The 16,664-nt window shown below is 38.0% G+C and overlaps 1 protein-coding gene across 1 annotated transcript in view; it reads left to right on the top strand.

The window, feature by feature from the left end:
- Window positions 1-16,664, top strand: part of LOC105033396 (uncharacterized) — a 55,592-nt gene that overhangs the window by 15,458 nt on the left and 23,470 nt on the right. The window contains 2 exon segments of the mRNA XM_010908168.3: window positions 6,439-6,525; window positions 6,978-7,077. Of these exon segments, the coding sequence (XP_010906470.2) occupies window positions 6,439-6,525; window positions 6,978-7,077 (187 nt within the window).

Raw genomic sequence — 16,664 nt, 5'->3', positions numbered from 1 at the left:
CCAATTTCTTTTCTTTCAAAAGTAGAGGGAAAAAAGGGAGAAAATGAAATTCTATATCTCCTACCTCTCATCTCTACAATTTTGAATGATCCAAAGCTACAATCACGGTCACAATGGAAGGAGACATCATGAGAAGGCTCACTCTATTCAGCCTGAGTAGCTCTTGGTGTTCGGGTTAGAAAAGGGGGGAGAGAGGCAGAGGTGGAGTTGGAGATTAGAGGGATTCAACAAAATGAGAGAAGGGTTGGCGTAATGGCTGGAATATTCGAAAAAGGGGAAAGTGGTGGACTGCTGTAGATTTCCACTTATTCCATTGATTCTTTAGATGTAAAACTAAAAATTCCAATTAATAAATAAGTATATATGGCATTAGATTTGGATCTACCAATTATGGATTAAAAATTCCAATTAATAAATAAGTATGTATGGCATTAGATTTGGATCTACCAATTATGGATTTTATTCCTTAAGTAAAGTTTACTAATAATTTAAAGTAAATGCGAAATTACCTTTAATTTGTAAATAATCAAAAATAATATTCTATATAAATGAATAATTAAATATCTAATTTTGAGCTATATTAACCTGCATGCAAGTGAGCTAGGCTTGGGCTATGTTTAGCTCGGTTACTTGTTGAGCTCAAAATCCTGAACTATTTTTGGCTTGTTTGGTAGTTGAACAAGCATATATTGAGCTATGGTCGGTACACTCTTGTTCGGCAAAGTACTTTTTTATCAATTATGGGACCTTTGGTGGACATTTCTTATAAGTAGCCATACCAAGGCAACCATCAGTTAGATGTTGGTTCAAGCTCATCATCTTTCTCCCACAACTTTGCATCGCACCACTTGCTCTAGTTGTGAAGGCCTTAAATTATCATGCTGGTCCTAACCTATGTTAGTGTCCTCATTTTTCCTCCTTGGATCAATTTCTACTAGTTTGAAGAATGCATGTCATAACCTCATTCATCTTCATAAATTATGTAAAGTCAATCTACATTTTTTTAAAGAATAAATAAAATTTTATATTTTTTAAAATAGCCACTTTTACAATTTAATTTCGCTTAAAATTTGTGATAATTTATAATGCTACTTAAAATCTTTGCTTATTGTTCTAGAAAATGTGCCCAAATACCGATATTCATAACTTTTCATGATTTTTAGTTGAATTAATAATTATTTAATTAATTGAATGCTTGAAAATTAGATAATTTATATTGTGTTTCCAAAAATATATCTGCATTATCTATATATATCACTGATTTTTCATAATGTTTATAATTTCTAAATATTTTTAAGTGATATTTAAATAATAAATTAGTATTTAACTATAAGATATTTGGAAAATTAATTTTAATTTGGACTGATGTAGAACCTTACTAGGTACTACCTATATTTATTTCAATCTAAGGGCATGCACTTGTAGCTACTTATATTTGAAATTTATCTGAAATTGGGCTTAGTCTTGAGTAGTCATAACCATGCCCAAATTAAATTCATATCTAAATAAGATCGCAAGTAACATGCATTACCTCCAATATGCCACCAATTTTTCAGAAGATTTTTGAATCTTATTTTATTTTTTATTATTCTTTAATTCAAAATATGTTTTTTAATCTAAAAAATTACATGATCAATGAAAAAATTATGATTTCTTTTTCAATATGTAGGTCATCCTTAGATCTACAGTATATCATGACATCATGCTGAAAAACCAAAATCTTTGCATGATTTCCCCTCATTTTCCAAGTTTTTGCCTATGTCAAGTATGAAAAAGAGAGGAATGGGGATCATGGAGGGGATTATATCTGTTTTGGATGGGGTTTAGCCTCAAATTCAGCAAGAAATCCCTCTTTCTTTTCCTTTTTACCCCCGACTCTTTTTTTTTTTTTTTTTTTAATGGGAAGTCATGGGAGGCCTTCATGGCCTCATCCCAATCCCCCAATTATTGTGGCAGACTGCTTGAACTGCTCCAAACTTAGTGGTTCTGCTTGGCTCATCTTGATTTAGACCTCTTATTGCCCATAATTGACTGTTTTGGTTTAGTACTCCCGAAACCAGATAGTTTGGGACAATTCAACCTACTCTGTATGGCATTGTAGGCCATACATTTTAAAGGTCCAACCCACCAACCTGGGTGGCATTGCTTTAGGAAGTTGACAGTTGATTTAGGCATTCATAGATATTTCATAGTTCATATAAACGGTGCCAACAAAATGGTTTGAGCTTGCCATATATTTTAAAGGTCCAAACCACCAAAGCTTGGTGGCATTGGTTTCGGAAGTTGACAATTGATTGACCATGGAAATTGATTTAGGCATTCATAGATATTTCGTGGTTCATATAAGCAGTGCCAACAAAATTGTTTGAGCTTGCTTCAGGGTCTGATCCCCAAGATCTGCCCATAATTGTCTAGCTGATGGTAAACCACCAAAATGGAATGATGTCAGCTTTGCATTGGAATGGTGTAGTACAATCGACACTATATCATGAAACTGGCATTTGTATGGGTTTTGGGACATTGAAACCTTGTGACAAAATGGTCAATTAATAAAAAAACTGGTGGATGGATGGTTGAGAATCAATGAGAATATATCATGACATCCACTATGTGAGGCAACTAAATTTGACCAACAGTCAAGAAACTGAAGGCGAAGCTTCATCTGACATCTCAATGATGAAACAGTAGATCAGTGAAGATCATTATGAACAAGTCCATTACAAGGTCAAATTGTTTCATGGAAACGAATGATCGAGTTTTTTGTTCCTTAGGTATATGATTTTCAATATCCTATGCTAATCTATCCCCATTATTTGAACCGGTTTGTCACTAATTGTGATGCACCATAGATTGCAAGGATTGTCGACTTGAAACCATATCCCGTGCCGATCAGCTGGCGATAGAAGTGGGTATGCTCCCATATCGGACCATATTGGGCCCGAACCGATCTGGAAATGAGAGAAATTGAGGAGGAAAAGAGAGATAATGAGAGCGGGGAGGGAGAGAGAGAGGGAGGGAAGGAAAGAGAGGCCAATGGAGACACCAGCGGTGGCCACTGGAGGGCTATGGAGGCTGTCGGAGGGCCGTTGAGGCCTTCCGGGCTCCACGGTCCTTTGTGAGACAAAATGCGAGAAGAGAGGGAGAGAGATAGAGAGGGGAAGGGAGAGAGAGAGGAGGGAGTGGAAAGAGGTGGGGAGGCCATCAGGTGGCTATCGTGTGGCTGCTGGACGGCCCAAAATTGCCTTATGATAGCCATAGGTTTGAACCCCTGTTTCGAATTCGTGGTGGTTGTAGGGCTATTTTGGACTATCCGATGGCCGCCCGACGGACCTCCGATGGCCTTCCCACCGCCTTCCGCTTCCTGTTCTCTCTCTTTCCTCTCTTTATGTCTTTCTTCTTGCATCTCGTAGAGGATCAGAAGCCCCAACGGCCTCGACGGGCCACCGCCAGTCTTTTCCTTTCCTTCTCTCCCCTTCTCTCTCTCTCTTCCTCTCTTTCCTTATCGCTCGCTCCATTTTCGCTAGCATTTTGAATTGAACACCTGCACCACATCGGTTAGTTGCTAGTACAGTTCGGCATGCCTCAAAAGCTCAAACTATTCGGTCTCGGGTGGTTCACCGAATGTTGATAGACCGTCTTATTATCTGGTGATGTAAGCATTTGCGGGACCATCAAATTATAAGCATGATGTGCATTTAATATTATTCATATATCAAGAGCAATATCTAAGCTTTTGAATCATTTGATATGGAAGATCTTTGGTCAGGCATAGTTTTTGTGTATATATGTGTACATGTATGTATGTATGTGTACACACACACACACACACACACACACCCACACACAGAGATTTGGCTACCATTGGCATCGATAAGTCCTACTGAAAATTGAGCTTTATAATAATTTTGATGGTTTTTTTTCTATAGGTTTTTCATGGATCTGAATACTGCTATATCAAACATCTTTTCATTTATATTTGGCAGGAAAGGTTTGAAAACATTTTAATGTGGTACTAATTGAAGCTAGCTATTCTACTTCTACTTCTTCTTTATAGGTTCCTCGTGAAAACGAGTACTGCTTTATTGAAAAGTGTTTTTGGTCCTTTAATGTGGCCCCTTGGATGCCACCCTAAATTATTGCAATATTTTTGAGCTATTTCCTATTTGAACTGGGTTTACTTTTCCTAATTGAATTAAGTTTACTTGTCCTATTAGATTTAGCTCAATGGTTATTAATTGTATTTTCCTTTTAGAGTTAGGATTTCTACTTTTGTTAGGGGTAGATGAGATCCCTATTTAAGTGTAGATGTTGTATGGCTTCTTCATTGTTGAATAAAGTTTCAGACTCTTGTCTTTGGAGCTAATTACCCTTGAAGTGATTGCTGGAGGCCTGACCCTCTTGCAGTGGTCATTCCAAAATCCATTTTCTTTTATTTTATTCTACAATACAACCGGGTTCATGTCATCCTTCTCCTATTTGTCTAATATATAATATGTTTGGTCTCTGTGTTTGAGGATTAGCCATGTATTTTATCAAAGATTGTCATTTTCTGCACAAAAATTTTAATAGTATTTCAGATTTATATTATTTTGTGTTATTTCAGATCTTCTCTTGTCCTCCTCCTCCACTCCAACCATCTGTCTAATATCTTAGGATTAGCCCCATATTAAACAAATGGTTTCCATTTTCTGCTCAAAAACTTTAATAGTATTTCATACTTTGTATAATTTTAAAAATTATTTCTGATCTCAGTTGACTATAGAGATTTTGTCCCATTTGGCTCTACATTATTCCATTTATAGGCTTTTGGAGTATTTTGTGTGTCTAATAAGCAAGTCTGTAGTCACATTTAAGCAGTTCTTCGTAACAATTTTGCTCTTCTTGATAAATTCTAAATGCTCTTCTGGTTCCCACATCGGCAGTCAAAAGTCTCCTTAAACATCATTTGCATTTAAAGAATTTAATATGATTAAAGTAAGCTAGAAGATCTAAAATTAGTATAAAAATGAAAAGATGCCCTATAGTGTGTTTGATCACACTGTAAAACCAACTGCTTTAAGGGACCTTTTATTGTCCCTATCTTGCTCCATATGTTTTTGATTCTGCTTATGTGAGTGCTACCATCTTAAGGTTTTAGGTCATGAGTAGTGAGTGGATGGCCATCATGTAGCCATTGTTTAGTTTAACTCATAGAGTCTCTGATACAACATTTCAAGTTTCACCAGAAATTTGAAAAGAAACTAATATGGTTTGACTTTGACAGCAGATCTTAAACAGGAATTTAGGAGCTTTGGCAGAAACTAAGTTATGAGAATGATTTTTTTTTTTTTTTTTTTTGATTGAGGATTAATTCTATATATAAATTATTAATGCTATTTTTTGCTGTTTTGCTTTTTATATTTCCGAAGTGCTCTCTCTATATTGCACTTATTTTACAAGTGTTGAGAAGATAAAATGCACTTGAGGTTCCAAATAATTTTTGTAAATTTTCTGACATAAATTTAGCTATACTAATAATCATTTAAATTGTGTTCTTATTTTTCAATCAAACAGAAAATGATATACTACAGTCTGAAGATATTGACATTTAATTTTTTGAAAGGATATTTCTTTTGACTGATTCATTACAAAACCGATAAAAATAGTATATATGATTTTCAACTAAATCTGTTGAAACTCAAAAATGAAACTCATTTTGTCAGAAAAAATGAGCTTTTGAATCTTGTCCAATACTAATAATATTATCCTATAATCCACTAGGAGATTTATTTATTTATTTTTTTGATCTTGTCATTGTGCAGAATTGCAAGTGACTTTCGCAAGCAATGAAATTATACTTTTCTTTTCTTTTAGGGCTATTCCCTTCTTTTGCACTTGAGGAAGAAACTCTTCTCCTTGATCACATCATCACCTACAGCTACATGACTAACTATTTGTATAATCAGATGCATTTTTCTGCAAAATTAGTTAGGATGAGATCTGATTATTACAAAAAAATAAAATAAAAAGAAACTAAACTAACTTTGAGAGCTGAGAGTCTGAGACAGTTAATTTGCACAGAGACTGGATGCGGAGTTTTCCTATTTCATGTTGATATGTTAATTATTCAGTAGTGTTAGTATGAATTCAAAGTTTTCATAAAACCAACCACAATGTACAAGGCCAATGGGACGGGACACTGACAGTCTGTAATAGAGCTAGAAAACATGAAACTCCATGTATTTTATTTGATTGTAAAATGACTTTTCCCTCTTCATATTAATTAGTAATCATTAAACATATAACACATAATAACTAATTTTGCTTTTATTATCCTGCAGTTAATCACTTTATTCACTCTTTGAAGTTATCAGAAATTGCTCTTTGCTTGCACCATTTTTCTTTCACAATTCTATACTATCAAGCTGTTGTGACACCCTCAATCACTTGCTTCTGTAGGTCAAATTTCAATCGGCTGAACTACTGTGGCTTCTATACTTTTGTTTTGGAGCGAGGGGATGAAATAATCTCAGTAGCATCTATCAGGTTGGTGATTTTTTGTATCTATGTTTCTCTTGTGCTGAAGATATATTGACAGCAGAATACATGAAGATTGATTTGAGATTTGCTGAAGTAAAAAGATTGTTCAGATGGCTTTGTGCTTAAAATTCTTTAGTGCAGTTTGTTTTCAGAAGTGAGGTAGTGGTGCAAATGATAACCTTTTCCCATTGTATCTGTTCTGGTTCTGAAATAAAATTTTGATGTCATTTAGGGGAGAGTTTTTACTCTTTATTGTAGAATTCATTCAGTGGGAATTAATGGAAGATGGGTTTGCTTAACTACAGACTTGGATCTTTACCTTCATGTGAATTTTTCCATAGCCATTGCGTTTAAAGCTATTCCCTAAATATGCTATTTCTTTAAACATTGAATTTACATTATTATTTTTTCATTCATTATCTGAATTTCTATTTCTTTTATTTTCTGTGGCAAAATAGAATCCATGGAACCAGGCTAGCAGAAATGCCTTTTATTGGGACAAGAGATATGTATAGGCGCCAAGGGATGTGTCGTCGACTTATAAATGGAATTGAGTCGGTATGTAACCTCGATTTTATTACCATTTCGAAGCAGAGAAGTTTAGCCAATATATTTTGTTTTCATTTTGGTCAAGGCACTCACTTGTTAATCCTTTTGTGGGACACTAAATTGATAATAGTTATCAGCACTATATTAGTTGAGTATTGCTCTACCTTTTGAGGCTATCCACATCAAGGAAAGTTGTATTGGTTCCAGTATGGTATTGATATATACCACACACTGTACCAGTTTGGTACTGGCACTCAATTTTTTTTTTTTTTTTTCATTTTTCTTGTTTTTCAATATTTTTTTTAGCTTTGGGAGAATATTTGAGAGATTGTAGTTGTTTGAATTATGATTTCAACACTATTTTGATATTCTTTTATGTCATCATGGTGTCAACAGATCGTATGATTGATTAGTGGATGTAATTCTAAGATAAATTGATATGAAGAATTAATGAGTACTATATTTGAAAATATAAACATCAAATTGATTTGAAGTACTGCAACATCTAGTATCCACATGGAACGTCTGTCAGTCATAGACATTAGTATCCTGATCATAATTTGGGCTTAGGGTCTGAATCCAACTCAGATAATAGGTCCACCCCTCCATCCATAATCTGAGCCTTTTGACTAGCCACCTTGATACTGATTGGAGATTGGATACTTGGCTAACCATCTCATCTGATGAAAGATTGATGCAGCGAAATCCAGCTAACACTGTGAAGGGTAGTAGCCACCCATATATGACACATCAAATGAAGTATATCCATATGGGTTATACCTTAGCTGTGCAGAATAGGATCCAATATACGATTCACATTTAGATATGTTCAGGGACCCTACTTCACATGCTAGATCATCTACAACAACAACGCTGTGTCATGAACCACCTCGAGGGGCCTGTCTTCTTTCTGCAATCGCATCTTTTCAAGCCTTCTGATGTGCATCGTGGTCTATGTCTTGCGTGGCATGGGTAAACTGCAATTCATTGGTGAATCGGCTAAGATCATAGGGCCATAAGTTGTATGCACATCCATGTCCACTATATTTCCTTGGCCACTAGATGTATCACTGCCCAATCATTATTATCATTCATATTGCAACATAATTTGGACAACCGATCATCTAAGAGCTCACTGGTCTTAGAATTTGAGCAAACAATCTCCTTCTATACTCTTTCCAATGAATCCACAGTTCTCTTCCTATTTCCCTTTTTGCTGATTTGAGGAACTGCTTTCTTTTCCTGGATGCCCTTGCCTATTTGGCTGTATTGGGTGGCTTGACTGAGTCCATAACCATTACCAGCTTGACCTTCATGACTAAACCGGATATCGTGATAACTTCTTAGCATCTTTCTATCAAATATGTAGGAGGATGCCTTGGACATAGAGTGTTGGGATGATGATCAACTCACTTCTGACCTCTATAGTTGCTTGGCTGGTTGTGAGCATGGCATTTGTCGTTCTGTCCATTGTTTTTGCATGTACCGCAACCTCTCTTGTTATGAACTTAGCATGTTGAGAAGGCAATCCTTTCTCTTCAAGCTTTGGCTGCTGTTGCTAGCCCTCAAGCCAACCAATCATCGGATCCTCATCATATATCAAATTGTTGTGGAGTAGATCATCATACTTTGGCTCTATCACCTCTTGAATGCACTTCAATCTGAGCCTTAGATTATAGTGGACATGTATCAGGTCATTCAATCACTTTTATGTCAGGTGGTTCCTCTGTTTGTTGTGAAGTAGGATGACGGTTGGCTGGTTTCATTGACAGCCATTGAAGGAGACTGTTTGTGGGAGGATCCAACTCGTTAGCCTCTTGAGGTGTTTTAACGACAGCCCAAAGTGGATTTGACAATATTTGGAGCTCAAATCTCCAATTTTTTGGAGTTCCCCTCTCCTTTTCTCTAAAAGATGAAAACACAAATGAGAGAAGGCATGAATGACCTTCTCTACACCTCCCTCAAATAATTGGGGTGGTATAGGCCCTGAATTGCCTTGAACCGAGTGAATCGGGCGGTTTTACATGGTTTGGGTTGATTCAAGCTAGTTTGGAGCCCTATCAAGCTGCTAAGGTGAATTGATCTGGTTTGCAGTCGGTTTGGGTTGGTACAGGCCAAACTGGGTGATTTGGGTCAGTAAGGCAAGAACGGGCAGTTCGGCCTTCCCTGAACCACATAGTATTTAAGGTGCTACTACCTATTTTATATTTCCATGAATCCATAACCATCGACTCTTGTCTTGACTATTTGGGTCAGCTATTTAGTTCCTTTTTTGTTGATCAACTTATTCTCATTGCTTAACGCTGTCATTGACCTATCCAAATTGACATTCCATGTGCAATTAGGGTGGGAAACACTGGCTTCTATTGATAAGGGTTCTTGGACTTCAGGATCTTGTCAAAGCATAGTTGAGGTCCACACTAAAGCCTTTATGATCGAGAATAGGATCCATGAATCAAGAGGAGAAATGTTCTTTGGTACATAAATAAGCCTAATCTTTCAGAATGTGCAGGGAAGAACTTATGCAAATTGAGAGCTCTAGAATGAGTGGCTGCTACTCACATTTCCATTAGTAGCATCATAGGCATAGCCTTTTAATACTGATGTGATGACAGTCTACCCTCCTTTTGGATTAATATATGCAATTCATTCAGAAGCTTTGATCTAGAAAGTTAGTTCATATCCTTTTTGCTTTCTTGAGATGAATCAAGTTATTTATCAATTTACAGGATTATATCAGGTTTGCTTTGATTTTTAGACATAAATGAGGCCATCTTGAGGTTGAGAGGATTTTTAGATTGTATTCCATTTAAAAATATGAAATGCAACTACATATCCTTCAATGATGGAAAAGACCAAAATTCTTGTCTAGCACTACGTTTATGTTGATGGCATAGATTTCCAATATCCAAGACCTTTAATTAGCCACTCTTTGCTATCTCTATCTATCCTGTTCATTTTGGTTTTCTTGTCTATTGCGACAGGACTAGGAGCCACACTTCTCTAAGTGGCTGCACTTGGAGCCTTGCATTTTTTTTTTTCCTACTTGTTGTTAGTGCAAGGGTAAGTTCTTTTGATGCATATAGCCAGAAAGCAGCTTAGATCTTGGCATCAACAGTAGTGGACCTTGCTACAATGTTAGCCCATATCTGAAGGTCATAACAGATTTTTTTTAACAATTTGGTGTGCTAAGTACAGTCATGAATGACCTTGAAAAATACTCAAATTGACAAATTTGCTAGATTTCAAGGGTCGCTGCCTTCTATTGTTTGCTTAATAAGAAAGGAAAGGAAGAGTTTGGTGAGGAACCAGCTAGAATGAATTTAACAATGACCTTTTGAAAGGATTTATGAATAATAGAGGACCACTGTGTATGGCTGACATATGAAATAAGGTTCACTATGAAACTGGAGCCATGGCCTTCTTTTCTTGTAGTATGTACATGTTTATCTTAACTGTTGAGATATGATAGAAGCATATAATGGATGCTTTGTCAGAGGCAGATTGATATGTACATGTATGATATGGTCATACAGTTTAAAGAGCAAACATACTGGTATAAGCAACCTTTCTATATATATACTAGAATAGATGAAGCTATAGTTTGGGGAAAACTACTTGTTTACTCGGGGAAAACACTATAAAAGAATGATTAAAGTGGTGCACCTGGATGTTTGAGGGATACATAGATATTTTCAAGATCTACCAGATGAAATCCAAAATCATGACATTGAAGTTCAGATAGTAGCTTGATGCTTAGTCAGGCTTTGTGTGAGACTCTGCAATATACATGCAGATGAATGAACTCCACTAGCTTATGCTGGATATGGGAACTGTTTGAAGGATTCTGGATACTGGGGCCTTCAAGCCTGGGTGCATATGCTAGCTTCTTAATCTTATTAAGCACTACGGGTTGTTCCTTTCAAAGATTATCAAGAGAGTCTTAATATGAGTAATTAAATGCCTCTATTTTTCTTAGTTGAAATCATAATAGAGTTTTGCATGCTTGATGCTTCTAGAAATGAAAACCAATCATCTGAAGCAAATGTCAAGTTTGTATATGTTCTCTGTCACGTGAAGAATCTTCACTGCTGGAATGAACACTTCATTAATATATAGGAGGATGGTGTAACTGGCATCCTTGAATTACATCAAATAAACAACATGGTGAGAATATCGGATCATGCATTATATATATCAAGCATTTGAGTAAACAGAGGGAAACAAGGAAACTTGGATAGAAATGATATCTTTCTTAGGAAATTGGACCAGAGGTACAATTATTTCTAGTGAAATATGCTTTGATGTGGCGTTCAATGAGTTGAAGAGCTTGTTCTGAATTAAAATGATAGATATGTTAAGGTCCTATCAAGTGGCATGAACAATAATTCTGTTCATATTAATTCATAGCTACATTGCTTTTTCTTTTTTTTAAGACCAGTTTTGAGAAGACCAATATTTGTTGTTGTTCCTATAGACATATTACTCGGGAACAATAGTAGTATGATAAGAGGTTGATCCATGTTGATCTTGCTCATGCTTATGCTTTCATACTTGAGGGTCATAAGATCACTTTAAAATGATCAAAGGTCTAGCCAGTTCAGAAGGTGTCTCATAAGTTTTTTGTAGTTTCTAGCAAGACATAATTTGGAAAAAGTAAAGAGAAGGGTGGCATTTTTATATAGTAGCAGAAGAAATCTGTTTTAGAATGAAATAAAGGGGTCATAAAGATTATTTTGGACTTTGATGACTTGATTCTAGAAGATTTACAAGATAATTTGATAGCCAATAAGGGACTTTCAATATTTGCAGATGTTGGGGCAATACAACCGATCCTCGACTCCGACTCTACATCGGCCGAATGAACATATTATGTCGACTCTCAATCGGCTGACCGGCCAACAGTCGGCTACTGCCGACTAACAACAGATGATTTAATCAACCTCTGACCAAAGACCATCGGCTTATTAGAGTTACCGACTGATGCTTGTTCGGATCTACAAGATTATCAATAACCGACGTATGGTCCGTCTATCTTCTCAACACACCTTAACCATTGCGAACGGTTATCAACTATGTGTCACGACAATTAATGGGAATAAACGACCCACTAACTCCATAATTATGATCCGATAATTTAGCGCCATAAAAAGTGGGACCACGTGCTCGACGATTACATTAGAATCATCTATAAAGGGGGGTAAGTGAGCAGCACCGATAAGGATAATTTTTTGGCTGAGATTTTGCTACATTAAATCTTTGATTAACTGTTCACCAACTCTCTGATTTAAGCATCGGAGGGTCTCCGTCGGACACAATTCCGGTCTGTGAGGACTTGATTTTGCAGGTGCTCTTCACCGGCGACAGGTGAAAGGGAGTTGGCCGCAACCGATTGGCGCATCAGGTAGGAAGAAAGCCACAGTCAACTATGTTGAGAACCAGAGCTCAACACTTGATTGGATCGACGAGGCAGTCTTCCCATCGGAAAGACGTTCCTCCCCTATCTTCGGTGGCAGAGCTCAGTTTCTCGCATCTTGTGGTCACCACGGACGCACAGATTGTTGCACTCATGCAGCAAATGAAAGTTTTGATAGAGGCGGTTCAAAGCCTCCAGCAACAGCAAACCCAGCAGCAGCAGCCATCGCCAGTGGAGTAACTGGTAGTTCAATCAGCGCTGTCTAGGCACAGCCGTCGTCCTCTGTGGCGCTCGCCCTCATCTCCAGAGCGACCGTCTAGACACTCCCATCGAGACGGACAATCACATTCTCGGCACTTTTACCGTGCCACCCCCCATTCGCGGCGTTCTCTCTTTCCTTCTCGTGCTTACAGTATCAAGAAGGGAAAATGGCCGCAGATGCCTTCTGCTTTCCTTCGAGTTCTTTGGGGGGTTCATCTCTGGAGTTTTCCAGCAACGGTGACTTGATGACTATGAATGCAAGTTTCGAGAAATTGATCGTCAGCTTGCCCGACTTCAAGTGGAAGGTCGAAAGTCTTCCAATGACTACGACTTCCATACTGTTCAGCCTCTTTCTCGATGCATCTTGGATGAATCGATTCTCTCGGTTCAAGATGTCGCAGATGGAGTCATACGATGGCTCCATTGATCTGATCGACCATTTGAGAGAGCTATAAGGCTCTCATGATGATCCAGGGGACAACCGATGCCCTCTTATGCATTAGCTTCCCGGTAACTCTTCAGAAGGCTGCTCGAGCCGAGTATTTCGGGCTTTAGTCGGAAAGCATTAATTCCTTTGAGCAGCTTGAACACTCTTTCGTGGCCCACTTTAGCATAAGTCGAAGGCCGCCACGGACGTCCGACAGTCTCTTCTTAATCAAGCAAGGTGAGATAGAGACAGAGATTTTGTGGCTCGTTTCAATACAGCCACGCTTGAGATCAGAGACCTCAATGAAGATATATCGACCATGAAGAGGGGTTTGAGGGGATCCAGATTCACCTACTCTTTGGACAAAATCCTCCTCCGGACCTATGCTGAATTTTTGGAGCACACGTATAAGTACATTCACGTGGATGAAGCTATTTCTGACTGATGCCAAACAGACGGAAAAGGTCAAAAGAAGAAACAAAAGAAAAGAAAGCTCCGGCCGAATCAAGTAGGCCGATTGTCAATAAGTGAGCTTCACCTCAAAGATGGAGTTCGAAGCCGAACTATGACAGGTATGACTCCTATACTCCTCTCTCTGCTCTTCGTGCATAGATCCTGATGGAGATCGAAGAAGCAGAATATTTACGACACCCCCTATTAATGAAAGCACCATCGAGGAGCCGAGATAGGAAGAAGTGATATCGGTTCTATCGTGATCATGGTCACGATATCGAACAGTGCATTCAACTCAGGAACGAGATAGAAGTCTTGATCCGATGAAGCTATCTCGAAAAGTTTCGAATGGATCAACCGACTCAATCTCTTGCTGACCAACAATCTCAGCCACAAACTGAGGAGACTATCAACAATCGACCGAGTGCAGGAGTGATTAACATGATCTCCGGACGACCAAACTGAGGGGTAACTTTCAAAGAAGAGTCGGTGAAGAAATGATGACTCGATGATGTAATTATTTTTTCGGAAGATGTTCGGGAAATTCAAACTCTCCATGATGATGCTATCATTATTTCGACAACGATAGCTAATTATGATGTAAAAAGAATTTTTGTAGATAATGGAAGCTCAACAAATGTTTTATTTTATTCGATTTTCTTCCGAATGCGACTACTGATGGATCGACTCAGAAGAGTTTCGATGTCATTGATCGGTTTCACTGGAGATGCTGTTACTGTGGAAGGAGAAATCACTCTCCTTAATCGCGAAAACTGAACCACAACAGAGTGCTGTACTTTTGACATTCACGGTTGTCTGAGTTTTTTCGACTTATAACACCATACTCAGGTGATCTGGACTTAATGCTCTGAGAGCAGTAGTCTCGACATATCATCTGTTAGTCTGATTTTCGATAAAGAATGATGTCGGAGAGATGCGTGGAGATCAACAACTTGCTCGACGTTGTTTTCTAGTTTCCACACAAAATAATAAACTTGAAGACTCTTTGTTCGTTGATAAATTGGACTAAAAAGAAAATGAACAGAGGGGTGAACCAACCGAACAACTGGTTTCCATCCTATTAAAAGAAGAAGATCCTGAGAAGACGGTCCAAATTGGATCGCGGCTGTGCGATAGCAATTAATAAATCTAAGGGCAAATGTCGACGTTTTTGCTTGGTTGGCAACAGACATGCCAGGAATTTCTCCGGAAGTAATAACTCATCAACTCAATATTGATTCGAAGGTCAAGCCGGTGAGACAGAAGAAAAGGTCTTTTGCTTCTGAAAGACAGAAGGTTATCGACGAAGAAGTCGACAAGCTCCTCGCAGCTGACTTCATCAGGGAAGCTACTTATCCCGATTGACTCGCCAATGTAGTGATGGTGAGAAAGGCCAATGGAAAATGGAGAATCTGCATCGATTATATAAATCTGAACGAAACTTGTTTGAAGGACAGTTTTTCTTTGTCGAAGATTGATCAACTAGTTGATGCGACTTCGGATCATCGACTCTTAAGTTTCATGAACGTCTTTGCAGGCTACAATCAGATTCGGATAGCACCCAAAGATGAGGAGCATACAACCTTCGTAATCGATAAAGACATTGTTATAAAATAATGTCTTTCGATTTAAAAAATATCGAAGGCACTTACCAACGGCTTGTCAATAAGATCTTCAAAGCACAGATTGGGTAAAACATGAAAGTTTATGTGGACGACCTGCTGGTAAAAAACTCCCAAACCTCAGATCACGTTCGAGACTTGGAGGAAGCTTTCAGCACACTTCGACGATATCAGATGAAGTTGAATTCGACTAAGTGTGCATTTGGAGTGACTTCCGAAATTCTTTTTGGATTTCTTATGTCACAACGAGGAATCGAGGCCAATTTCGAGAAGAGAAATGCTATCATCAACATGAAGTACTCGAGCTCAAAGAAAGAGATACAACAACTCAATGGAAGGATCGCCGTACTTAGCCGATTCATTTCGAGATCGACCGAAAGATGCTTGCCTTTTTTCAAGACCCTGCGGCAAACAAAAGATTTCTTATGGTTGGATGAATGCCAACAGTCCTTTGAAAATCTAAAAAATTACCTTGCATCCCTGTCACTACTGACAAAACTGAAGGTGGGAGAAACTCTACATCTTTACTTGGCAACTTCAATGGAAGTGGTCAGTTCGGTACTCGTCCAAGAAGATGAAAATCGAATTCAACGATCAATCTACTACACCAGTCGTTGAAGGCAATCTTGCATCGACTTTATACGTCGAGTCGAATGGCAAAATGGACAATAAAACTCGGTGAATTTGATATACAGTATCATCCACGTCCATCAATGAAGGCACAAGCTTTAGCTGACTTCATCGCCGAATGTACAATATCTGATAATAAATCTGAAGACGAAGCTGATGACAATAAAACAGGCCACGACTCTTGAACTCGATTTGACGTCGGTATGGGTGCTACATATCGATGGAGCATCTAATGCAAAAGGTAGCGGGGCCGGTTTCATCCTCACCAATTCTGAAGGGGTTATAACTAAATATGTCCTTCGATTCAACTTTAAAGCTTCAAATAATCAAGTCGAATATGAAGCACTCTTAGCCGGCCTAAAAATCGCCAAGGAGCTTGACATTGACAGCCTGAAGGTCTTCATCGATTCACAATTGATTGCTGGACAGGTCAAAAGTGAGTTTGAAGTCCGAGAGCTTATTATGATGAAGTACCTTCAGAAGGTGAAAGATCTTACCTCAGTCTTAAAATATTTTGAGATCTTTTACATTCCAAGGACAGAGAATGCTCGAGTCGATGCACTTTTACGACTCACAACTACTTTAACTCACTGGATCGAACATTCGTCGAATGTCTTGAACAGCTGAGTATTGATAAAGTCGAGGAAGTGTTACAACTCACTGATGAACCAAGCTGGATGGATCCGATTGTCTAGTACTTAACTAACGAGACTCTCCCTATGGATCCCTTAGAAGCCAAATGACTTAGATGGATGGCCTCTCAATATATTTTAATGAATGGTCATCT

The sequence above is a fragment of the Elaeis guineensis genome, unplaced genomic scaffold, assembly GCF_000442705.2.
Source record: "Elaeis guineensis isolate ETL-2024a unplaced genomic scaffold, EG11 Super_Scaffold_31900, whole genome shotgun sequence".
Classification (NCBI taxonomy): Eukaryota; Viridiplantae; Streptophyta; class Magnoliopsida; order Arecales; family Arecaceae; genus Elaeis; species Elaeis guineensis.
Note: the sequence above shows the minus strand (reverse complement) of the source record. Positions and strands in the feature narration are given on the sequence as shown.